Source organism: Carassius carassius, chromosome 6, assembly GCF_963082965.1.
Source record: "Carassius carassius chromosome 6, fCarCar2.1, whole genome shotgun sequence".
Taxonomy (NCBI): Eukaryota; Metazoa; Chordata; class Actinopteri; order Cypriniformes; family Cyprinidae; genus Carassius; species Carassius carassius.
Window position 1 is genome coordinate 10,641,632 of NC_081760.1, and position 27,486 is coordinate 10,669,117.

Here is a 27,486-nt window from a genome sequence, read left to right on the forward strand (position 1 = left end):
GGCCACCAGGCGCTCGCATACGAGCCCCAACCCCGGGCCTGGCTCCAGGATGGGGCCCCGGCTGCGCCATACCGGGCGACGTCACGGTCCTTTTATGTAATCTTTTCATAAGGGGTTTGTGAACCGCTCTTAGTCTGACCCGTCGCCTAGGACCTGTTTGCCTTGGGAGACCCTACCAGGGGCATATAGCCCCGGACAACATAGCTCCTAGGGTCATTCGGGTACTCAAACCCCTCCACCACGTTAAGGTGGCAGTTCAAGGAGGAGATATATATATATATATATATATATATATATATATATATATATACTAGTATTATAGTAAAAATCTAACATTTTCTTTTTATCCATTAATATGTCTATAACTAGTACTATAACTTGCAATGCAGTAATGCAAATAATAAAACAAATAAACAAACTTAGACATTTAAAATGATTTGATACTCGTTTAGGCAAGGTTTAGCTTAGCTACTAGCTGACAACTCTTTATGTAAGTTATTATTATTTATTTTTTTACAGAGATTAAACTTTTATAAAATCTTAGTAGCTTGTACATGTAACATTGGTGTTTGACTTCTCTTGTTTGCAGGACGGTCGCTTGCGTATCAATGACCAACTGATAGCTGTTAATGGCGAATCTCTGATCGGACGCTCCAACCATGATGCCATGGAGACCCTGCGCCACTCTATGTCGACTGAAGGGAACCTCAGAGGAACCATCCAGTTGGTGGTTCTGCGTGCTCTGGAGCACACACCTGTACAGGTATGCCATGCGTACCACTACAGAGTGCTTTCCCGCAGGGCCTCTGAACCCGAGTCCCTGGCTGTAGGCCGCTGGTATCACCACTATCGGCATCACAGGCTCTCAGGTGACCTCTGAATGTTAGTTATTGTGCACAAGGAAATGCACACATATGCTTTGGCTAAAAAGGGAAAAGGTTTTAATATCCCCATGATTCTGTGATTTACATTTTACTTTAAAGTGCTGTTGTTATCCTATAAGCAACAAAAAAATAGGCATCTGGTTAAAAAAAACTGTCAATAGATTAAAAAAGTTTCTCGGTTAAAAAAGCCAAACAGTCCATTTTCCTAAACAAAGCTCTTGACAATATTTCATTGAGTTTTCTTTGAGGCATTGCAGTGTTGTTATGGACATTTGGGGAGGAAGTCCTTCAAATGTAATCATTGTAGGTACATTTTCTTTTGACACATTGAAGATTTTTATTTTCCTTGTTTTTCTTTGACTTCTTGAGAAAGCGCTTGTTCTTCTCTCCTGCTTTCTGCTTTTGTACTAACATTGTGCACATGCTTGCATTTTCATTTACTGTTTTCACTTATTGCTAGAACATCTAATTGTCCATGTCTGCTGTTCTTTTGCATTGTTTTTGTATGGCTGAAGTTTTCTTTTCAAATAAAAGACTCTTACATCTTTGCATGCACTCTGTTTCCTTTTAACCCTCTGAGCTTTTCTTCTTGGATCTTCACTTTTTATTCTGTAAAGGGCATGTGGTGTCATTCTTTCTTTTGGTTATTGGGAAATGTATCCAGTTTTCACAGTCATGCTGTATTGAACTTGTTAATGTAATATGAACAATACGTTTAAAAGTTTGGGGTCAGTAAGGTTTATTTATTTTTAAAGAATTGTATACTTTTATTCAGCAAGGATGCATTGAATTGATCAAAAGCGACTGTAAAGATTTTGACAATTTTTTTTTGATCAAATAAATGGTGAGCATAAGAGATTTTGTTCAGAAACATCTTATTGACCCCAGACTTTTGAATGGTAGTGCTATACCAGATCTCGAAATTTGAAATTAACAAAAATATCAGATAATGAAGTGGGTACTAAGTTACCTAACGTGATAATTTTATTTAAGAAATTAGAAAGCATGAAAAGCTAGTTCAAACAGTGCAATTTATATACAGTTTATATTTCAAAATCTGAGAAGCACTGCACTTCATCATATCAGTGCATGTCCTTTGAGCATGTATACTCATAAAGCTAGTTAATGCACTAACATATTCCATATAAACCTGTACATTTTCACTAAATATATGTTTGAAACATTTAATATGTATAATTCTATTCATGAGTTTGTTTAGTTGGTGCTTGCATTAATAGGACACAAGCACAGAAGTTTGGTCTTCTTTTAATGTTGTCAGTTTGACATGTCTCTGTGTTTCAGGGGGTCCGCCATGTTCACTGGGGTCCCCCTTTTGTTAAAGTGGTGGTAAGTTTAAGTAGTTGCCGGTTGGTGTATTAAACCTGCATGACAATATCCTTGATAATAGAAGTGGTTTCATAGAAGTGGTTTCACATGAAAAAGAAAGAGAGGCAACTAAAACAATATTTTTGATGCATACCTTTCTGAACTCCGGTTGTCTATGGAAAAATGCTGATCATTTCAGAAAATAGGTGTGTTTATCTAAGCATATTTTAAGCATATTTTTAAGAAATAGAGTTATTTAATGTAAGGTTTTATTCCCCCCCTTTCTATTATGGGAAGTAGTGTTAAGGCTAATTTATTGGGGAGGAGAATCCATTTCCGTGCGTCAGCAGCTCACTAATATGTCAGTTTTCAACCAAGAGATAATAGCAGAATCTTTTTTTCTGATGGAAGCTTTGCTTTCGATCCTCAAAGGTCATATGCGTAGGTTTCCGCAGCTGGATTTGAGTTTGGAATCTTTGTATCCAAGGTTGATCCGGGACGGTTCATCAATTCTGGCAGCTCCTCATCACCACCCAATGAATATGAAGACAAATAGTTATTGACTGCACCTTCAGCAGTCTGTCTTTGGGTAGGTGGAGTGTTATTGGGGAGCATTAGCTTATCCTCAAACCAATCTGCTGGTGGAAGGATGGTGATCGTGCGGGCGGTAATGACGCTCGATAGAAGGTGATATGTTGCTGAGATGCATTCTTCATTAATCACATGCAGACGGAGTGATCAATATGTCATTAATCATTCAGACAGAGTTAAATGATAAGAGAATGAGTGGGAGGTTAGAGAATTAAAAGTGTTTGTGGACAAAACTTAATGGATTGGTTCCTCAATTCAAGATAAAATACAGAACTTTTGATAAAATGTTTGATTTCAACATTATGTATATGTATATGTATGCAAGTATAAATTAGTGCTGCCAAATAATGAATAATCGCATAAAAAAATAAACATACATATGTGTGTGTACTGTGTATATTTATTAGGTGTGTGTGTGTGTGTGTATATATATATATATATATATATATATATATATATATATATATATATATATATATATATATATATATATATACACACACATAAAATGCATATATATGTTTAAGAAAAAAATGTCTTTGTATATAAATATTAATATGTATATATAATATAAATTATATTTGGGTATGTATGTGTGTGTGTGTGTGTATACTGTATATATATATATATATATATAAATATTTAAATGTGTGTATATATATATATATATATATATATACACACACACACACACACATACATGTATGTTTGTGTATTTATATATACATAATAAATATACACAGTACACTGATAATCAAAAACTTTTTTGGATGCGATTAATCGTTATTAATGGTTTGACAGCAATATATATATATATATATATATATATATATATATATATATATTTATTTGCAAATGTATAAAACAGTGGTGTTGCATAATATTTTATGGAAAAAAAAATATATTGAAGCATTATAATTGTCTTTACTGTCACTTTTGATCCCTCTCATGCATTTTTTCTGAATAAAATTGTAATTAATTCAGTAATGAACAGAAATGTACTTTAGAGTGATTTCATGTGAAACCACCATCTTTGTTCCTCCATCCTCCATGTTCTTCTCTTTCCTGTTTCTCCACCCAGTCTGCTGTTTAATCCTGTTACCTCGCTGGATCTCCTCTTACCCAGCAAGTTAATCAGATTACACCGTGGGTTCCTTGAATAAAAGGCAAATTTGAGGTTTTAATGAAAGGCAGCCCTGGGCTACCCTAGGGGTCCCTAACCTCAGATCACCCTTACTGCTGCCCGTGTGGAGGGGGTGGAGATGTCCATGGGTTTAGGGTCTTGTTCCAGAGGCTGCTTTGTTGGTTCTTTGTCTTCGATTGTAGGCCGAAGCTCCCTTGTGATTGTTGTCTGATTAAGACGTGCAGCGCACAGCCTTTGAAGTTGTCAGAAAGGTTCTTGTTCTGTACGTGTGTGTGTGTGTGTGTTGTGGGAGTTGTACACCTAAAATCAAGGTGATTTTTAAATGATCATGTTACACACAAATTGACTGATGCTCAGAGAAATTAGGCTTTGACATTATCTTCAGATGCTTGTGTACTGTGAATGCTTGTCAGGGTGTTGCTGTGCAGTTGCTAGGGTTTTCTGGGTGGTGGCTAATGCGTTATATATTATACAGAGTTTTGGGCTATGGCGCTGTTTTGTGGTCATGTTGCCATGTCATTTAAAAGACTGCTTTGTTGTTAGGTTGCAAAGTTGTTCTTGGTTGCTTAAGCTTTCTTGACAATTGTTTATTTATTTTATATTGTTTTAAATTTTATTAATAGGTTCATTACGGCTAAATTTGTTGTTAAATTTGAGATGTCATTTATGCATGTTTACAAATAGTGTTACGTGTGTTTTGCACCAAAGATTAGTGGTCCGCGGTTTGTTCAAATCAGTATGAGCAAAAGTAATAGTGATCCTTGCCTTAACAAGCCTCACTAATAAGGACGATGCAGTGGTTGTGTCGGTGGGAGGTGAACACGTAAATCAATAATATCGACTGTTTAAATTGACTTTACATTTTTAGTTTCCCTCCGTCTGGATTCTAGCAGTTGGCGTCCCATCATTCTTCAAGTATCTTTTGATATTTTCCTTCCAGCTCTCAATTTATGCATGTTAGACACTTGCATATAATATGTTGACCGTTGCCAAGGCACTGATCACAGTGAATGACAGAAAAAGTGTTGTTTAGTCTCAGGTTTTAGAGTCATTTTTCATGAGAAACCATTTCTGTGGAGAAAAAGAGCCTCATAATCAGTCCTTTGGTCCATTGATGATATCTGTGTGTCCTGTAAGACAGCGAGCAGGAGGCAGATGACAAGAATGACATTTCCACATGTAAAGAGCCATCATCCCCACTAATGACTATGCTCCAACTGAGGCTTAACGCTGGCACAAAAGAATAAAGCTTTCATCTGTTTTTTGCCATGCGGAATACTATGGTGTGAATGCATTTAAGCACACTTTGATATGGTGATATCCTCATACCTTTCATGTCCCTCCCATGAAAGCCCAGTAAGTAGCGTGTTTGTGTGTGTAGCACGTGGTTTGTATGACAGTATAAAGTCTATGGCATTCCCTCTCTGGGTTGTAGACACCCAGATGGGTGACAGCTTTAGCTTCTTTGTCTTCTGAGAAGAATCCATAAGGACGCATCATTCGGTGGCCTCACGTCTTCATATTGACACGTTTCCATATCTGTCTTGACTAGTACTGTCTGATGGGAATGCCTTTGGCATATGAATATTTCTATCTATGTCATATGGTTGCTTTTATCTACTTGTCATTTACATCCCCAGTGTTTTTATATATTTATATATCAGCGTTGTTCTCTCACAGAAAGTCTTTTTATTTTTTAGTTTCTACAGTTTGTCTTGCAATTGTACACTGCCATTGAGACCCCTCACTGCCCCCGTCTTTCATGCTGAATATTTTATATATAATATTTTATAATCGATAAAGAAAAACCGTAATATTGTGAAAATTATTATCATTTAAGATAACTGTTTTGTTTTTTGAATATGTTTTAAGATGTCATTTATTTATGTGATGCAATGCTGAATTTTCAGCATCATTACTCCAGTCTTCAGTGTCCCGAGATCTTCCAGAAATCATTCTAATATGCTGATTTGTTGGCTGAGAAACATTTCTTATTATTATCAATGTTGGAAACCGTTATACTGCTTAATATTTACTGTGGAAATAATGATTCTTCAGGATTCTTTGATGAATAGAAAGCTCTAAAAAAACTATTTATTTTAATGTTTTATAACATCAGAAATGTCTTTACAGCCATTATTGATCAATTTAATGCATCCTTGCAGAATTAAAGTATTAATATCTTTTGAACTTTTGAATAGTTGTGTATGGTGCTTACATTCAGATAAGAAGCAGCAGGACATGATGCACCACTTCTTATGGCAGTAAGAAAACACAAAATAGAGTGTTTATTATGAGTTTTACACTCCATATTGGAATATACTTGAATGTAAATTTCATTATGTTATGATTTTTGTGTGTAATTATGTAGACCCAAACCACGTCCATTTCCTTAACCTTGTTTTTTGTGCTGCACGGCAGATGTTCCACTTGTTGACTTTCTGATTGCATGAACCCAATAAGGAAGTTGGTCAACATGCTTTTAAAATGTCCATATTTGTTCTCAAGACCTTTTCCCAATCAGCATCTTCCAGATCAATGTTTCGTTGCTTTCGTTGGATGCTAAAATGAATTTCTCTACAACGTTACACCCTCTTCTTTAGGAAAATCAAGAAAGCAGTCAAACTGTCACCAGAAACGACTCTCCTGCTCATCAGCTTCCTAACAGCAACCACACCAACAGTTCCATTCCACCGTCCACAGCAAGCAGTCATATGTACAAGCCTACTTCTGGTAAGTACACACTGCCACTGATTAAATTGCTCTAGGTCGTGACATAAAGTTGCTGTACTATTCATTCCTTTTTCACAGTCAGCTGCAGAATCCAAAAGAATCATGTGGCGGATTCCATTGGTGGTTGCCAAATCATGTCCTGTGTGAATGCATCTTAACTTGTTGACTGCTTTCTTAAATGCACACCAAATGATAAAATAATTGCTTTTATATAATGTAAAATGCTATCATATAAATTCTCTCACTGTTAAAGAAACAAATGAAATTGATCAGTGCTCAACAACAACAACAAAAAAGCATGCGCTCATCATCAACACCATGTTAAAAGTGCTTTGCTTCTCTGTAAGGGGACAAAATGAGTTCATTTTCAATGTCGCCTCATTTTCCATGCCAGCATATCTTTCCATTATCTTTTTCACCTTCTACAAGTTGGATAACTGCCCATCTCATCAATAGGAATGAAAAAGCCAATGACGATATTTTTGCTACATTCCCTTCTGCTTTTATGCAACACGGCCTGACCTTGAAATCATTAAGCTGATGAAATGGATTCTAAGAGGGCCTTATTAGCATACTCGCAATTGTGCCGAGTGCTCAAGAACGGATAACAAACGGTTTTAAATTCCCACTATTCTTTCCCGCCGATTCTCCAGAGAATTGCCGTGCCAACACAAAAGGCTTTTCCCGTGTTTTCTGGGAAACCATTGTTTACTGATTAGCGTCTCTTGTCCGTCAAAGTATGTGACTGTACTTTAGTCGCACAAAGAGGGATGTGATGTTTACAGACATCTCATTTCAAATTCAAATTGCTTTCCACATTCGCTGCATTTAGATTTGGTAGAATCTGAGAAATTTAAAACAGAACTCCGCATACAAGTGTAGTTTTAATCACAAGTTTTTGTCAGCGCCAGCATTAATATTTCATGTCACTGCATATATATGACACAGTCACTATGCACTCGCTTTACGATAACTTTATGATAACTGACTAAATGATGGAAGAAACCGGGACGGTAGTGCAGAAAATTGAGTCGTAATGGAGATATTTCCGACATTGATTAGACCGTTGTGTGGTCATAGAGAAGGTCTCAATGTGTTTAAATGAACATCAGCTGTAATAATGGTATATAACAACAAAACTCATATTTCCGAACAGCTCTGCATGGATCCAATGGCGGACAAATGGAACTTCCAGAGGAAGATTACGATGAAGAGGGTTTCCCCCCTCCACCTTCTGATCTGGACCTGCTGGAAACAAACGCTCCACACAAACACCAACAAGATCGGTTAGTTATAGTGCTTAAAGAGTAAAGTTTGAGATAATACATTTCTTTGTAAAGATAACATGCAGAAGAGTTATTTATGTCATTATCTAGTTGTACCATTAAATATTTGGTGAAATACCAAATTTTATTCACACAAACTCATTTGTATAGACCCACAGAGAAACATTTATTTGCAGGATAAGTAGACATAAATGAAATGAAGGCCGGTTGTAAATACTTTGTCATTCAGTACTAAAACATATCAATAATTAGTTTATTATTACATATTAAATAATTGACTATTTTATCCAATATTTCTGTGTGTTACACTACATTACACAAAAGTTTGTTGTTCTTAAGTTATACACATAATACACATACATTTTAATTTAAAAATCATTAATGGTGTTATATTTGCTAGTAAACTATATAATTTATTATTGATAATTATTATTATCGAAGCAGCACAACTGTTTCAACATTGATAATAAGTGTTTCTTGAGCAGTAAATCAGCATATTAGAATGATTTCTGAAGGATATAGTGACACTTAAGACTGGAGTAATGAAGCTGAAAATTCAGCTTTGCATCACAGGAATAAATGACATTTTAAAGTATATAACAAAAAACATGAAATTTGAAATTGTAATAGTATTTAAAAATATTACTAAAATACTTCATTCAAAAACATTTACACCCTAATTTTTGAGATGTAGTGCATGTTATTTTATGCTTATAGAATCAGCAGAGAATGCGCAGCTTTTAAAAAGTGTGATATGTGTCTTGTAGGGCTGAAATGGAGCCTGCTTCATATATGATCCACCCCACCGACCATCAAAACCCTCAACGACAGAACGTCCCTGATTACCCCACCAACAATTCCTCCAAGAGCATGGATTTAGGTATGGAAAGGAAACACACATACACCACCTCTACTAAATTTCAATACAGAGCTATTTCAGTGCATTTAGCGCTTGGTTAACTTTAATTGTGGGTGGTTAGTGAATAAGACAGGTTTTTGAGGTGAAATATTGTGCATTAAAGCCTTATAGACAAAGATTAAAAGTTATATTAAGACCTAGAAGACCATTTGAAAGATTTTGGTCTGTATATCTGAATTACAGTGAAAATTTAACACAAAATAAAGCCCTATAGCTACACATTTCCCAGTATTAACCACGGATGACCCCGATGACTTATCCTCTCTCTTTTCCACCACTGTCAGAAACATGAGATATATTTCGGTGCTCTGCAATGGGAAGTTTTTGCCTGTTTCCAATTACATTTCATTAGGGTGGAGTATTAGCTTCAGCGCCACTGTACTAATCTCCTCACTGCTGAAAGCTGATTGGTTTTCATTACACACATCTCATAGCGTCGTGCTTTGCTGCCATCTTTTATCCTCCATTCAGAACTATTCTCCTCTATTTATTTCTATATCTTGCTCTCTCTCTCTCTCGCCTTTTGGTTTTGTTCTTTAAGTTACTTCAATTTTTCTGTATAGGCCCTGTGGTCTGTGGTTCAGTTGCTGTTTCTTTTTGTCCTTTTTTAATTGATAATTTTTTTATTTTTATAAATGTCTACACTGTCTAGTTTACGCTGAAACATATTTGTAATCTAAAAAAAAAATCCTTTGGGGAAAAAAGTCATTAGCATTTTAAATTCACAAATATATATATACATTTTTGTAAAAAGTTTTTTTAATTATCATTATTTATTTTTCATTTAATATAAAAACATTAACAAAGGAAAGGAGTAATATTATCTATGGGTATATGTCAAAATATAGTTTTAACAAAAATTGCATACATTTAGTATTACTGTGGTGCATTACCTATATTTTAAGGTAAATTATTTAAATTTTTCTGTTTCAAGGCATAACTTACAAAGCTGTATAATGTATGCACATTGCATCAATGATTTTGATCAAAGTGATTGTTTTTGGATGAGTTTTTAGGTTATAGATTTCCAGTCAGGGTCATGGCTAATGTGACTGAAGTTGGGAGCAATTTCAGATGTTTACTCTTGCATTAACTGCCTTTAGCGTAATACAGGTCATTTTTTTATCCAAATGCAAAAATAGGCAAAATTTATTCATCTTAATTTACAAGCTTTCTACTAACCCTTACAGTAATCTATCCATCACCCAAGGGTCCACTTTTCTTATCTTCAAGGCATGTAATTTCAGTCTGGCCAATGTTTTCCTCTGTGATTTTGCAAAACGTTGAAAGACAAAGGTTTTCCTCAGTCAAGCACGGTCCCTGTGAGAGGTTTGGCTGGAGTTCTGGAGGCTAGCGTTTGGAGTTCAGAGTTTTGGCTCAGCTTGAGTCTGTCGGAAAGAGGTTTATTCTGCCAGTCGCATCATTAGCAGGTGTGCGTTTTTCTAGTCCGGATTTCATGTGAAAATGCTCTTAATTTCTCATTTGCTGATTGCTTTCAGGCCTTTTACCTTTACTTTCTTGCAGAAGTATAACACACCCGCCAAATTTGGTTTTATCAGAATATGTATAACTAGATTTTTTTTTCTGCATGCCATTTTAGTTTAAATAAAAATAAAATAATACACATTCAATGCTAATGTGTTTTGTGTGGTTGGAAGGTCATTTTTAAACAGATGCTAAGTTTACTGACTGGTTTCTAGGATGTTTGGGGTGGTTGCTAAGGTGTGCTGCATATTGTTTGATGTTCTGGGTGTTGCTGTGGTGTTGTGGGTGATTTCTAAGTGAGTGTGTGACGTGTGACGACTTATTAGTTTTCTGATAACTTCTCTTTGTTGGTGAAATGATGGGGTTGCGTGATGTTGTTCCTGAGAGGCATGCAAAGGACAGGTTTTAGTGAAGCACAGCAGAGCTTCTGGTCCGACGGTGAAAAAACAATAATTTTGACATACAGCCAAGTATGGTGACCCATACTCAGAATTCGTGCTCTGCATTTAACCCATCCAAAGTGCACACACACAGAGCAGTGAGCACACACACACACTGTGAACACACACCCGGAGCAGTGGGCAGCCATTTATGCTGCGGCGCCCGGGGAGCAGTTGGGGGTTCGATGCCTTGCTCAAGGGCACCTAATTCGTGGTATTGCCGGCCCGAGATTCGAACCCACAACCCTAGAGTTAGGAGTCAAACTCTCTAACCACTAGGCCACGACTTCCGATTTCTAGGCCATTTTGCATGTTACTAGGGTGTTTAAGGTGGTTGATGAGGTATCGCTGTGATGTTTTGGGTGGTTGCAAGGGTGTGATGCATGTTGCAAGGGTGTTTTGGGTGTTGCTAGCATTGTCAGGTTTTTTTTCTCGTGCATTTTGGGTGGTTGCTAGGATGTTCCGGGTGTTGCGGTGTTACCTTGGGTGTTGTCTAGGGCATTTGGTATGTTGCTTGGGAATTCGGGGTGGTTCCTAAGCCTGTCCTGCTATTTTGTTGATAGGTGGTTGCTAGGACATTCTGCATGTTTCTAGGGTGTTTAGTTGTTGTTTGGGGGTTCTGATGGTGCTGTGATGTTTCGGGTGGTTTCCAGGGCATTTTGCATGTGGCTATGGTGTTTTGGGTATTGCTAGGATGTTCAGGGTTGTTGCCATGGTGTTGATAATGGATTCTGGGTGGTTGCTAGGGAGTTCTATGATTTGATGTGGTGTTATGAGTGATTGCTGAGGGTCATTGGGATAGTTGCTAGAGTGTTCATTGTTACTTGTGTCTTCAGTATGGTTGCTCGGGCGTTTACTGTTGCTAGGGTGTTTGGGGTTTTATTTTTCTGTACTTATTTTTTCATCAGCCCTGTCTGTGTTCTTTCACATATGTGTCCATATTTACACACGCGCGTGTGAACCCACATCGGCTCACACAAGCCTCTCTTCCAGTGTTATTTCTTGCTGGTGAAATTGAGCTCATAAAAGATGAAAAGGCTTATTTAAGAGAAATTGCAGTGTAATGAAACCCCATTATTGTATCCCATGGTGCAATGCCTGTGGCAGCAGCTGGTCTTCACTGCTCAATCCTGTTTGTGCAGATTAGTCTCTCTCTCTCTCTCTCTCTCTCTCTCTCTCTCTCTCTCACACACACACACACACACACACACACGCAGAGACACACTATCTTGTTTTCACCACTCACACTCAGGCGCAGACACACTAATAATTCCTTGTTTTCCTCCATTAGGTGCTACTGTCTTGAATGTGTCATTGTGGCTTACTGTACATAGATATAATCACACATATGCACTGCAGAAAATCATATTTGTTATAATTCTCCTTGTTTTGTTTTCCACAAAGAAAGTAAGTAAGAGAAAGAAACCTGAGCATTCTTAAAACAAGATTAAGAGACCAAACTGAAGGTGAAAAAGAAAAGAGAGTTCTAACATTTGTGATCAGATAGATTATTTTGAAAGAAATTATTTTATATAGCAAGGATGCATTACATTGATTTTAAATATTACTATTTTAAATAAATTATGTTCTATTTAACTTTCCATTCATTATAGAATCCTGAAAAAATAGAATTTCAGTTTCCACAGAAATATTAAGCAGCTCAAGTGTTTTCATCATTTTATCTTACATAAGCAAATAAATGAATAAATCCAAAAAATGAGCAGTGCATCAGCATACTAGAATGATTTCTGAAGGATCATGTGACACTGAAAACTGGAGTAATGATGCTGAAAATTCAGCTTTGAATCACAGGAAAAAATTTCATTTTAAAATATATTCAAATAGTAAACACTTATTTTAAGTACCTGTTATGATATTGTTTCACAATATTATTGTTTTTATAACTGTTGTTATTTTTAAGTCCAGTCTTGTAAAGTGCAAGACATTTCTTTTTTTAAAGCTGCTGTAGAAAAAAATAATAATATATATATATATATATATATATATACACATTCTTTTTTTCTTTGTTATGAATTTTGCTATGTGTGCACAATGTTACTTGAATTTTTTGAAAGAGAGAGAGAGAGAGAGAGAGAGAGAGAGAGAGAGAGAGTGTGTGTGTGTGTGTGTGTGTGTGTGTGTGTGTGTGTGTTTATAAGCAAACCGCAGATGTTCTCAGCTGTACAGAAGCGTAACTGACCCTGCACAGCCTTTCCTAATTAAAACCAAGTGTGGCTACTTGCAGGAGAGAGAGAGAGCGATGGAGCTAGATCCATTCATCAGAACACATGTGGAAAAATTTAGAATTAAGCAGAAGAGATTTCTACCAGTCCAATGTATTATTATATTAGTTTCTGTTTCTTATAAAGGTGTAGTTTAGAAGACTAGGACTCATATGCATAACAACAGCTTATTCCAGTTTAAATATAGTTTAAAAATCCTATAAAATAAAACTTGAAATAGTTCACCCAAAATATAAATATTTGTAAGCATTTACTCGCCCTCATATAAGCTCCTACGTCAGTATAGGATCTAGAACAGTTCTACAAGATCTACCAGAGACGTGTACTGTACAATGATTAGCCAAACACATACAAAACACAGGCTACCCAGCATTTTTAAAAAGCCATGTATACACATTTATTACACAAACATGGAAAACAGTGATAATGTATTTGCCTGTTTTCTGCAGTGTCATGTTCTTTTCTCAGCCTCAATGAGAACACTGCAAGTTGTCATAGGAGATTTAGTCAGATTTGCATAGTCTTTCAATCGTGTATTTACTTTCAGTTGTGTTTACATTCCATCTCAGTTATCATGAAACCCACATCACGCAACAAAAACAGTTACCGTCGTACCGTCCTCCATTCACCAGTTATTGATGTTTGTAAATACCGTGGATATTGGTGTCGCTGTCAGATGCTTCATACTTCTTACTGCTCATGCAAATGCAACCAGGAAAATGGCCTGAGGGAAAAATTAGTTCTGTATGAATGACCCAGCAGGCTAGTTCCTAGAATTGCATGGTGCGAAAGCGCCTAATGTTAATGGAGAATAAACTTTAACCATAAACCCCAGAGACAGATCCCCAGCGAAGCAGACCTGGTCACCTTGACGGCCATCGGCACAAGACCACGTTCACACCATTCACAGCTCCTGCAACCCATCCTGATCACCTCTCCAATCAACCGCTCTCACCATTCACAACTCCTGCAACCAACCCTGAATGCCTCTCCAAACAACTGTTCACACCACTCACAACTCCTGCAACCCATCCTGAACACCTCTCCAATCAAGCACTCTCACCATTCACACTTCCTGCATCCCCCCTCTCCCCCACACCTACAATACAGATCAGCGAGGATGCGGTGCGCCAGGTCTTCAGGAAGCAGAAAAGGAAAAAAGCACCAGGCCCAGATTGTGTTACACCAGCCTGTCTGAAATCCTGTGCTGACCAGCTGGCCCCCATCTTCACAAAGATCTTCAACAGATCGCTGGAGCTGTGCGAAGTCCCTTCATGTTTCAAACGCTCCACCATCATCCCCATCCCAAAGAAACCCAAAATTACAGGACTAAATGACTACAGGCCTGTGGCTTTAACATCCGTAGTCATGAAGTCATTTGAAAAACTGGTGCTGGCCCACCTGAAGGACATCACTGGACCCTTGCTAGATCCTCTTCAGTTTGCCTACAGAGCAAACAGGTCTGTGGACGATGCAGTAAACATTGGACTGCATTATTTTCTGCAACACCTAGACAGACCGGGGACCTATGTGAGGATCCTGTTTGTGGACTTCAGCTCGGCTTTTAACACAATCATGCCAAACCTCCTCCTGCCCAAACTAACTCACCTCTCCGTGCCCACCTCCGTCTGTCAGTGGATCAACAGCTTCCTGACAGACAGGCAGCAGCTAGTGAGGCTGGGAAAATACACATCCAGCACCCGTACAATCAGCACCGGAGCTCCCCAGGGCTGTGTTCTCTCCCCACTGCTCTTCTCCCTGTACACTAATGATTGCACATCTAAGGACCCCTCTGTCAAGCTCCTGAAGTTTGCAGATGACACCACACTCATCGGCCTCATTCAGGACGGTGACGAGTCTGCTTACAGACAGGAGGTTAAAGAGCTGGCTGTCTGGTGCACTCTCAACAACCTGGAGCTTAACACGCTCAAAACAGTGGAGATGACTGTGGACTTCAGGAGAAACCCCCCTGCACTCCCCCCACTCGCCATCATGAACAGCACTGTGACTGCAGTGGAGTCATTCAGGTTCCTGGGCGCCACTATCTCTCAGGACCTGAAGTGGGACATTCACATTGACTCCATTGTGAAAAAGGCCCAGCAGAGGTTGTACTTCCTTCGCCAGCTGAGGAAGTTTAACCTGCCACAGGATCTGCTGAAACAGTTCTACTCCACCATCATCGAATCCATCCTCTGCACTTCAGTAACTGTCTGGTTCAGCTCAGCTTCTAAATCTGACCTCAGAAGACTACAGAGGGTAGTCCGGACTGCTGAGCGAATCATCGGTTTAACTCTCCCTTCTATTCAAGAACTTTACTTATCCAGACTGAGCAAAAGGGCTGTTAAAATCACTCTGGACCCCTCACATCCAGCACACTCCCTCTTTGAACTGTTGCCATCTGGTCGACGCTACAGAGCACTGAGCACCAGAACGACCAGACACAGGAATAGTTTCTTCCCTCAGGCAATCCATCTTATGAACAGCTGATACACACTGAACACACTGAACACACTACACTTTATATTTATATACACATACACTTAATTTATCTAACACACGTACATACATAACTGCATTTTTGTAATATACCTGCCTACAATTGTCAATTTGTATATTGTCATTCCTTATCTACTTATTTGTATTTTTTGTATTTTTATATTCTTTTATTATGTGTTTTATGTTCTGTCGCTGTCATTCTGTTGTACTGTGGAGCTTCTGTCACGGAAACAAATTCCTCGTATGTGTAAACATACCTGGCAATAAAGCTCATTCTGATTCTGATTCTGATTCTGAAAACCAGATAAGTCCTCTGCTCAGTCTGAATTGCGTTGCAGCCCGGAATTAAACCACACCATGCTGGTTGTTTCAAACCAAATTCCAAGAATATACTTAAACCAAAGTTTTTTTCGTTCTTCGTTTCAGGGCAAACAGAAATTCAAAAAGGCTGAGCGATGGTATACTATTGATGAACTTTCCAACACCCCCTTTCCGCTAAATGGACATAATTGTGAAAATGATCAAAGCATATACAGTCAAACCAAAAATTAATCAGAGACCAGATAATAAATTAGGTTAACCAGCTAGCATTATACATACTCTTTTGGTTTCTGTAAAACCCAAAAATTGTAATTGTAAAAAGAAATGTACAAATGCAATAAAATATCAGTATCGGAACTCTGTATCGACGAGTAGGACTGGGCAATTTATCTAACGATATGATCATGCACGTCTATCATATCGTTAGATATATCGCCCAGCCCTATCGACAAGTACCAAAAATAAAAGTATCGGTATCAGGCTGAAAAAAGTATCAAGTACTGGAAAAATTTGTATTGGTGCATCCCTACCATAAACTCAACAACGATGAAATGAAGCAGTGAAGGCAAACTTTTCAACATTTCACCTCATCAGGTTCCTTATTTGAGTCTCAATCACCTCCCTGTTCTTTGTCTAATCCGCTCACTGCATCCTTAACTGATACTTCATGTAATTTAACACAAAAATTTGATTTTATTCAGTTTTCTGTTTCTGATGTTCATAAAGCTCTTACCCAGTTAGATCCCAAAAAATCTGCAGGGCCTGATAAGCTGGAACCCTTTTATCTAAAGGTAGCAGCAGATTTTATTGCTGAAACTTTAACACATTTATGTAATCTTTCTATCTCTTCGTGTGAACTTCCAAAGATCTGGAAGACTGCCTTCGTTTCTCCTCTATTTAAAGGGGGTGACCCATTGCATTTAAATAACTATAGGCCAATATCTAAATTGTGTGTCTTATCTAAACTTTTAGAGAAACTAGTGAACGAACAATTAAAAACTTATCTGGAATTAAATCAAATTCACTCTCCTTTCCAGTCTGGGTTTAGAAAACAGCATAGTACCATTACAGCCGCAATGAAAGTGCTAAGCGATATAACTACTGCTTTAGCTGGTAAACTAATTTGTTCAGCTCTTTTCCTCGATTTATCAAAGGGCTTTTGACACAGTTGATCATGACATCCTATTAAAAAGACTTGCCACTGTTGGTCTGTCTGATTCTGCTATAAATTGGTTTGCTATCAGATAGAACACAGTCTGTGGTCTTGAAAGACTGTATGTCATCTGTCCTGTCAGTTTCAAAGGGTGTCCCTCAGGGATCAGTTTTGGGACCTATTTTATTTTCGTTATACATAAATAATATTTGTGATAACATCCTTAACGTTAAATATCATCTTTATGCAGATGATACTGTTATTTATTGCTTTGCGTCATCAGCTTCGCAAGCACTTCAAGGTTTACAGTCAGCATTTAATAGTGTTCAGTTTCGCCTTTGTCAACTTTAGCTGGTTTTAAATATAGATAAGACTAACTTAATGATGTTTTCGACCTCTAAAGTTGAACCAAAAAATGTCCTGATATTTTATCATTGCAAGGCACTAAAATTGAATGTGTTACGTGTTATAAATACCTGGGCATTGTATTGGATAGTCAGTTAAGTTTTAAAGTGCATATTGACAAATTAATTTCCAAACTTAAGCTAAAACTTGGTTTTTATTACAGAAACAGAACCTTATTTTAATTTAATGCTAGAAAATATCTGGTGTCTGCAACATTTTTACCTTTGTTGGATTATGGAGATATAGTATATATGAATGCCCCAACACATTACTTAACAAAACTTGATATAGTTTTCCATAGTGCCTTACGTTTTATTATTGGGTGTAGCTATCAAACGCATCACTGCATTTTATATGAGAAGGCAGAGTTACCATCCTTGCATACCCGAAGAAGTTTTAATTGGTATTGTTTTATCTATAAGTCGATTTGCAGTCTTAATCCACATTATTTGCAGTACAATCTCCACATATAATGCCGCCGCCTCTTGGAATTACCTACAGGATACCCTAAAGCTTACCACGTTACCGTCACTAAATGAGTTTAAGCTACTTTTAACAAATTACATGTTTTATCTTTTGGTAAATTGTTGTTGTGATTTATGAGTGTGTTTTTTATGTTTTTGTTGTATATTGTATAATTGTATACTTTTACTATTTGTTGCTGCCTTCTTGGCCAGGTCACTCTTGTAAAAGAGATTTTAATCTCAATGAGTTTTAACCTGGTTAAATAAAAGAACTGAAACTAGGTGTGAGACGGGCCCCATTGGTTACAATATTATAGACAAAAGAATAATGATTAGCAGTTCAGAGTCAAGTATCATGTTTGCAATACAAAAGAACCATAATCAGTCCTTTATGGGACGTGTAAATGTCTTCTAGTCTAAAAAATTTAACATTATGATGTGGAAGAAAATATTGGAGTCAGATTATTTGTCATGCCGCTCGAAAATGTGTTTGTTTCAGCAGTTCAGTGTGGTTTGTTTACCTTGTAACCATAGTAACTTAGTACTAGTGCATGTGGGGAAATAGGAAGTAAAATTGCCATGCGGTAATCAGCTACAGGAATGTGTGAGCTCTATCAGTCGTTCTGAGTCGATCGCTTTTCCTTTTTCCTTTTTCCTTTTTGCTAAGGCAACGTCTGTAAGTATTTCTCATCGTGTAATATTTGGTTACTGCTTACTTTTAAGTTAGTAAGATTATTGAGACGGTTAAATTAGTTTGTTTATTGCTGCTGGTTGTTTCTACTAGCTTGATTGTGTTTATCATATAGGCTACACTGCTATGTTAGTTAAGTGGTGCTACTTACACTGTTATTGTGTATTTGAGTTTGATTAATAATATAGACATCTCATTGTACTGTATTGCAGTTTCACAAAATTCCCAGTAAACTTCATGGAAATTAATCAACTGTGTCCTGGAGTTTCTTGGGAGTGTTTAAGCTGAATGGAACATAGCCCATGACAGTGAAAAGACGGCATCACAGCTAATGAGGGACACAAGGATTGCCATCCTACAGAGCAACTCAATACCAAGAGATAAGCGGCTAACGCTACAGCTCCCTGTCAGCTACATACTAGCTTCCTTCTCCTTATATTGAAAACGCGGTGAGTCACAATGTCACAACGTAACAACAATAAAAAAGGAAATAGAGATAACCAGACTGAGACTGTGCGCTCAAGAAGCAGTCGCTCATCTGGTACATCGTCCAGCTCGAAGATGAGCATGGCCGTCGCCATGGCAAAGGCAAAGGCCGAAGCAGCGCAAGCTAGAGCGGTACATGCGCTAAAGGAAATTGAACTTAAAGTGGAGCAGGCACGAGTTCAAGCTAATCTTGATGCATTAAATGACGAAAAAGAAAAGGATGCTGCCATTGCAGAGGCAAATGCTCTCGTGGCTGGTTTACAAGATATGGGCTTTGAAGTATGCAGTAAGGCTAACAGCCCAGTCCCCCAATCGGTCAAAGACCAGCTCGTCGCCGCCTATGTGTCGACACAAGCCAGCCTATGCAGCAGGGGTCTATCCGTCAGAAGAGGGAGTGACTATGCTTCGCCAACGCTTCATCCTCCACACCAACCAATCAATGTTACTGCTAAGGCCGAGTGCAGAGAAAGTATGGAACGAATTGATCCAAATAAATACTGCCCTTTGCATAAAAAGCCCCACCCTCTGAGGAAATGCAGAGGCTTCCGTGAGAAGAGCATAAACGATCGCAAACAGCTTTTGAAAGAGCATTACATCTGCTTTCGCTGTTGCTCCTCCACAGAGCATCTTGCAAAGAACTGCACTGCTGAGTTAAAATGTACAGAGTGTGAGAGCACTGCTCATGTGACAGCGCTCCACCCCTGCCCACCTACCTGGAAATCTAAGTCGTCCCCTTCCACTTCAGAGGATGGCGGCGAGGAGGACAGAGCAGACATCCAGGAGGTCAAGTCGACGTGCACTCAAGTATGTGGTGAAGGATTGAGTGCCAGAGCATGTGCCAAGATCTGTCTCGTCAGCGTGTTCCCAAATGGATGCAGGGAGGAGTCCAAGAGAATGTACGCCATACTGGACGAGCAGAGCAATCGCTCCCTGGCGCGGTCGGAGTTCTTCGAGGTTTTTAAGATCTCTGGAAGCTCCTACTCATATACTCTCAAGACCTGTGCGGGGCGTTCAGAGACAGCGGGGAGGAGAGCCAGCGGATACACTGTGGAGCCGGTGGACAAGAAATTGAGCATTCCTCTGCCTACACTCCTCGAGTGCAACCAAATCCCTAACGTTCGCTCCGAGATTCCTACGCCAGAAGCAGCCTACCATCATGCCCACCTGAAGCGCATCGCCGACAAGATTCCGCCTCTGGATCCAGACGCCAAAATACTCCTCTTACTGGGTAGAGACATCTTACAGGCACACAAGGTCCGAGAACAGATAAGTGGCCCAGGAGATGCACCGTTTGCTCAAAGGCTTGACCTAGGATGGGTTGTCGTCGGCGATGTGTGTCTTGGAGGTGCCCACAGACCACTTGAAGTGAGGAGTTACAAAACAGCCATCTTAGAGAACGGTCGTACGAGTTATCTTCAGCCATGCAACAACCAGATCAGAGTGAAAGAGGTATTTGGTCAAGTGCCTAAAACTCAGCATCATCCTGCACCTACCTCCACCTGTGGCTTAATGATGCTCAGTGGAGACTGCCTGGGGCAGACTGTCTTCGCTCGTACTCCCGACGACCACAGACTCGCTCCATCCATGGAGGATCTAGAGTTTCTGAAGATAATGGAAGCTGAGTGCTATCAGGACAGCTCCAAAAGTTGGGTTGCACCTTTACCCTTCCGGTCGCCAAGACAGCGGCTGCCTAACAACAGGAAACAGGCTTTCGACCGTCTTGTCTCACTCCGGCGCTCATTGGAAAAACGACCACAGATGAAAGCCGATTTCCTAGAGTTTATGGAGAGGATGCTTAAGAAGGCACATGCAGAAGTTGCCCCGCCAGTGCAGCCTGGACAAGAGTGCTGGTACCTGCCCCTGTTCGGTGTGTACCATCCTAGGAAGCCAGATAAAATCCGTGTGGTTTTCGACAGCAGCGCGTCATGTGAAGGAGTGTCACTCAACGATGTTTTGCTCACTGGGCCCGACCTTAATAATAGCCTTCTAGGTGTTCTTATGAGGTTCAGGAAGGAACAGGTGGCGATCACCGCCGACATTGAGCACATGTTCCACTGCTTTCACTTTTTCATCGACCGCGAGTTCTAAGTTGACGACGCTTTAAAGTCCTTCGGCACAGAGGAAGAGGCCATCAGCGTCCTCGGGCGAGCACAGAAGATGCTTGCAGCTTCTAACCTTAGGCTGCACAAAATTGCTTCAAATCGACTGGCAGTCATCGAAGCATTTCCAACCGAAGATCGCACCAAGGACGTCAACAACCTAGATCTCTTTGTTGATGATCTGCCCATTCAACGTAGCCTTGGATTGTTCTGGAACATGCGCACAGACACCTTCATGTTTCAAATCAAAGATGATCAGAAGCCATTCACTCGCAGAGGGGTACTCTCAACCGTGAACAGCCTCTACGATCGTCTAGGGTTCCTTGCACCCATCACGGTTCATGGAAGACTGATACTCAGGGAACTCACCACGCAATCAGAGGACTGGGACTCACCTCTTCCCAAAGACATGGAGATTGAGTGGACTAGATGGAAACAGTCACTCCAAGACCTAGAGGGGCTCCAGATACCACGCCCCTATACGTCCTTCTCCACCGCAGGTGCGCTAAGAAGAGAGCTCTGTGTCTTTGCAGACGCATCAGTCAAGGCTATAGCAGCCGTTGCCTACATAAAGATGACAAGCCACCAAGAACAGACTGAGATTGGCTTCGTCTTCGGGAAGGCAAAGTTGGCCCCCCAACCTGGTTTAACTATCCCTAGACTTGAGCTCTGTGCGGCTGTACTCGCCATTGAGATCGCCGAGATGGTAGTCACAGAGATGGACACAACATTCGACAACATCACCTACTACACAGATAGCAAGGTTGTATTAGGGTACATCCAGAACCAAACAAGGAGATTTTATGTCTATGTACACAACAGGATCCAACGAATCCATCAATCACCTTGTTCTGGTCAGTGGAAGTACGTCCCAACGCACCTCAACCCAGCTGACATTGGGTCAAGAACTGTGACACCAGCTTTGCTTAGCAGCACAACTTGGCTCAAAGGACCAGCCTTTCTCCATGATGCATCTTCGTATTCACCTGAGCTTCCAGAGACTTATAACCTTATTGACCCTGACACTGACTCTGAAGTGCGTCCTCAGGTGGTGACAAGTCTCACACATGTTACCAGAGATGTGGTGCACCCACAACGCTTTGAACGCTTCTCCAAGTTCAGCACTCTCCTCACGGCCATAGCGCACCTCATCCACGTGGCTCGTTCCTTTGCCCACTCCACCCAGAATGAATGTCAGGGCTGGCACATCTGTCGCTCTACAGAGGAAGAGTTGCTAAGGGCCAAAGTGTGCATTGTGAAGAGTGTCCAGAATGAGTGCTATGCAGAGGAACTTAAGTGTATCAACTCAGGATCCAACATCCCATCTTCCAGCAGCCTGTGGAAATTGCACCCCATCATGGACCACGATCAACTTCTTAGAGTGGGAGGTCGGATTGGAAAGTCAGATCTGAGCACGGACGAGGCTCATCCCATCATCATTCCTGGCCGACATCATCTCGCAACCCTGCTTGTGTCTCACTATCATGAAGCAGTGAAACACCAAGGAAGACATCTGACCGAAGGTGCCATTCGAGCGGCAGGGTTCTGGCTGGTAGGAGCTAAACGCTGCATCAGCAGTCTGCTTCACAGATGTGTCACTTGTAGAAGGCTGAGGGGGAAGACTGAACATCAGCAGATGGCAGCTCTGCCGGCAGAACGGTTACAAGTAGCACCTCCTTTCACCTACGTAGGTGTCGACGTCTTTGGACCATGGGACATTGTCTCACGCCGCACAAGAGGAGGAGTCTCCAACTCTAAACGATGGGCTGTGATGTTCTCATGCATGTGTTCAAGGGCAGTTCACATCGAGGTAATTGAAGCAATGAGTACCAGCAGCTTTATCAATGCCTTGAGGAGGTTCTTTGCAGTCAGGGGCCCTGCAAAGCAGATTCGCTCTGACTGCGGAACTAACTTCGTCGGCACAAGACTAATCCAGGCTTCAACAGTGTGGAAGAGTACCTGGACACACAGAGCTGCACCTGGGTATTCAACCCGCCCCACGCGTCCCATATGGGTGGCGCCTGGGAACGCATGATTGGCATTGCCCGCCGTATTTTGGACTGCATGCTGCTTGAGCAGAGGAGGTCTCACCTTACACATGAAGTTCTGACCACACTTATGGCTGAGGTAGCTGCAATCATGAATGCTAGACCGCTCATCCCAGTATCATCGGATCCGGAATCGCCTGTCATCCTCACCCCAGCAATGCTCCTGACTCTCAAGACAGGATCTGCTCCTCCTCCTCCGTCAGGAAGCTTTGAGGAAGCGCATCTCATCAGAGAGGAATGGAAGCGGGTTCAGGGCCTAGCAGACATGTTTTGGAACAGGTGGAAACATGAATACCTCAAAACATTGCAGCTTCGGCACAAATGGCAAGGAAAAAGGCAGAACCTCCAGGAAGGAGACATAGTTCTCTTGAAAGACAATCAGGCAAAGAGAAATCAATGGCCTACGGGCATCATCACAAAAACCTTTCCAGGAGAAGATGGACTGGTCCGGAAGGTTCAAGTGGAAGTCGTCAAGGATGGAACCAGAAAGGCTTTTTCTCGGCCCATTAAAGAAGTGGTTCTGCTTCTCTCTCCAAAGACTGATTCTGTTAATTAATGTGGGCTCTTTAAAGACCCCAAGCGGGGAGTGTCATGCCGCTCGAAAATGTGTTTGTTTCAGCAGTTCAGTGTGGTTTGTTTATCTTGTAACCATAGTAACTTAGTACTAGTGCATGTGGGGAAATAGGAAGTAAAATTGCAATGCGGTAATCAGCTACAGGAATGTGTGAGCTCTATCAGTCGTTCTGAGTCGATCGCTTTTCCTTTTTCCTTTTTGCTAAGGCAACGTCTGTAAGTATTTCTCATCGTGTAATATTTGGTTACTGCTTACTTTTAAGTTAGTAAGATTATTGAGACGGTTAAATTAGTTTGTTTATTGCTGCTGGTTGTTTCTACTAGCTTGATTGTGTTTATCATATAGGCTACACTGCTATGTTAGTTAAGTGGTGCTACTTACACTGTTATTGTGTATTTGAGTTTGATTAATAATATAGACATCTCATTGTACTGTATTGCAGTTTCACAAAATTCCCAGTAAACTTCATGGAAATGAATCAACTGTGTCCTGGAGTTTCTTGGGAGTGTTTAAGCTGAATGGAACATAGCCCATGACATTATTGCTTTATTTTATTAGTGTTATTTTTTTTATTTATTATTATTTTTATTTTATTTTTTATAACAGGATAAATTGTTACACCTTTTTATATTTTATGTGGTGTCATGATTAACTTTTGATTAAAACAAAGGTTTATTATTGTATGTTCGTTTGGCATTTCATTTACTATATACCCTTTAAATGTGGTTACTGAAAGCACAACAGCAGCGGCAGTATGGTGTAACATTTATCTGAAACATGCATTTGGTACTTGCTACCTTATCTTTACTCTTTCCTTTCATTATTTTCATGATTTTGAAAAATTTGCCTCTGATGTTTCTCTGTGTCGATTTTTGCAGAACTCCGGGTCGTTGACGCCAAGCTTTGTTGCAATTTCTTTCTTGGAATTAAATACTTTCTCTGAATCTTTAAACTCTCCCCACGAGCGATAGTTTAGTTGCGGATATATTTTTGCAGCTCAGCTATTTGACACTCCAGTGTATTCAGGAGATGTTGCTCTCCTGTAGGACCTCCGCAGAATGATGAATGAACTGAAAATTAAAAAAAAAAATTGCACGTCAAGGAAGGTGGAGTTTCAGAACACACCCACCGATTGCATAACCGCCACGAAACAATAGAAACTCAAAGGTGTTTAGCAGCCAAAACTAACTCTCCCAGAAAGATTACTTTGGTCAGCTGTTTCGAACTCCCGAAACAAAGTCAAAACAAACTTTGTTTTGGCCTGATTTTGTTTTAAATGACGTCACATCAGTTTGTTCTTCGATTTCGTTTAAGGTATACTGGGGGCATTGAGCCTGGTTTCTCCCAAGGTTCTTTTCTCTGTTTCGGTCACAGATGGAGTTTTGGTTTTTTGTCACTTTTGCCTTTGGCTTGTTTAGTTGAAGACACAATTTCCTGCAGTATTGTTGACTTGATTGCACAGACACTTTTGGAAGAGAACTGAACTGAGCTGGATAATGACATCACTGAATCAACGATGAACCGACTTTAAGTGAACAACTGACTGTTGTTGTTTTTTTTTCTTTTCCATTATTAGCACACTTTTTTTCTGTTTAACACTGTAAAGCTGCTTTGAAACAAGCTGTATTGTATAAAGCACTATATAAATAAAGGTGATTTTACTTGACAAACATCTAAACCAGTTGCATGATTTTAAAATGAAATATTTTAAGGAATGTAGCTGGTAGCCATTGGTTTTCATAGTATGTGAAAAATAAAATATGGAAGTCAACGGCTACCAGCAACATTCCTCAAAATATTTCATTTTAAAATCATGCAACTTTGGAACAACCTGATGGTGAGTAAATGATGCCACAATTTTCTTTTTGCTTGAACTGTCTTGAAGTTTTGTGGCGTATACCCTCCTGTAAAAAAGAAGCCTAAACCAGCATAAGATGGTTTTAGGTGGTCTACTGGTCAGACTAGGTGACCATCTAAACCAGCTTGTCTAAGATGGAAGAGTAGGCTAAGACCAGATTAGTTTAAGAAGGCTTTTTCTGCATGGTAGTGCATATCTGTTCGCTTTGAAGCTGTTTATATGCTAACGTCAACAAAAGTAGCTTATAATAAAAGCACAAATGCACGCAAATGTTTAAAAAGTATTACAGTAACTCTTCATCATTAAATTTACACATAACATGACCTTGTTGTGAAGTTACATCCAGTCTGGAATGTCCATTGGGAGACACAAATGAGAGTTTGATGAGCTCATGGATGTTTTATTTGTGTATTTTAGGGGCGGGTGAGAGTAATGTGGCCTCCATTCAAGGACAGAGACCTGGTAAGAACTTGAACACAGAGACACACGCACACTGCACATATTAAAGCAACATGCCACATGAGAATGTGATTTTACTATGGTTAAGGAGTTTTGTAAGGCATGTTAAGGAGAGTTAGTTGGAGCCCTCTTAACCCTGGTAAAATAAAAAAAATTCTCATGAACCGCAGCAACAGAAAAAATATAAAAGATACCAATGTTCAATACGTAATTCATTTTATTAACAAACAATAAGTGTGCAATTGCTTCTCCAATTTGTATAGTTTATCAGCCCTGCAACATCAGTTGCACCATACTGCTTTTATAGCCAACATCTCATTTGTGGTCAAACGCTACAAGACTGGCCTAAGATCAAGCATGCGATCTGTAAAGAGCTGTGTCAGTTGACTCGCAGGGCAGTAATCTGACTCCAGATCATTGTATGTGTCTCAGCCAAGTCAAATGAAGATAAACGGAAGGCGACTGTTGCCCATTTGTAGCCTGTCCGGTGATGTGAGAGAGTTAGTTGCTGCAAGGAGTGATTGAGTTAGTGGAGGAAACAGACAGACAAAGTGAAAACAGTGACCACAGACACATGCAAAGTCCATTGCAAAATATTAGTTCAGTAAAAATAAACAATAGTATAACATTTTCAATCTTGTCACATAGCTTTGCAGATTTTTAATTGTGACTTTTTTTATACTCTATATTTTTGAATAAATAAGTTTAATGTGAATATAAATTCAAATACAGTACAATTTTATAGTTGTATATATGCATTTGTGTGTTTGTGTGTGTGTGTGTGTGTGTGCTCTTGTTTTTGTTACATATCAGGACACATCTCTGTATAATGACATAGGTATGACACAGGTATTACAAGGAGAGGGTGACTTATGAGGACATAACCCCTGTCCCCATTTTTCAAAACTTATAAATCATAAAGAATTTTTTTTTTTGAGAAAATAAAAATGCACAACGTTTCCTGTGAGGGTTAGGGTTAGGGGTAGGGTTGGTGAAGGGCGATAGAATATACAGCTTGTACAGTATAAAAACCATTACACCTATGGGATGTCCCCACTTTTCACAAAAACAAACGTGTGTGTGTTTGTGTGTGTTTGTGTGTGTGTGTGTGTATATATATATATATATATATAATGAAAAAAATAGCTAAAGTAACAACATTTTCGGTCTTGAGAAACAGTTTTACATTTTTTTTTTTTGAAAGGGACTTTTTTTATGACTTTTTATTTTATATAATTATATATTCATATTTATAATTAGTACTAAACAGAATAAAAAAAAATACAAAAATTAAAAACATTTTCATTACTTCAAATAAAATAAATTGAAAATAAAACTGAAATGTATTAATTATATATATATATATATATATATATATATA

At 39.3% G+C, this 27,486-nt stretch overlaps 1 protein-coding gene across 1 annotated transcript in view; it reads left to right on the forward strand.

Annotated features, from left to right (window-relative positions):
* LOC132142375 (partitioning defective 3 homolog B-like) overlaps positions 1 to 27,486 on the forward strand; it is a 197,133-nt gene that overhangs the window by 104,015 nt on the left and 65,632 nt on the right. Inside the window, exons 12-16 of the mRNA XM_059552188.1 lie at positions 590 to 763; positions 6,549 to 6,678; positions 7,835 to 7,964; positions 8,732 to 8,844; positions 26,064 to 26,108. Coding sequence (XP_059408171.1) covers positions 590 to 763; positions 6,549 to 6,678; positions 7,835 to 7,964; positions 8,732 to 8,844; positions 26,064 to 26,108 — 592 coding nt within the window. The remainder of the gene's footprint in view (positions 1 to 589; positions 764 to 6,548; positions 6,679 to 7,834; positions 7,965 to 8,731; positions 8,845 to 26,063; positions 26,109 to 27,486) is intronic.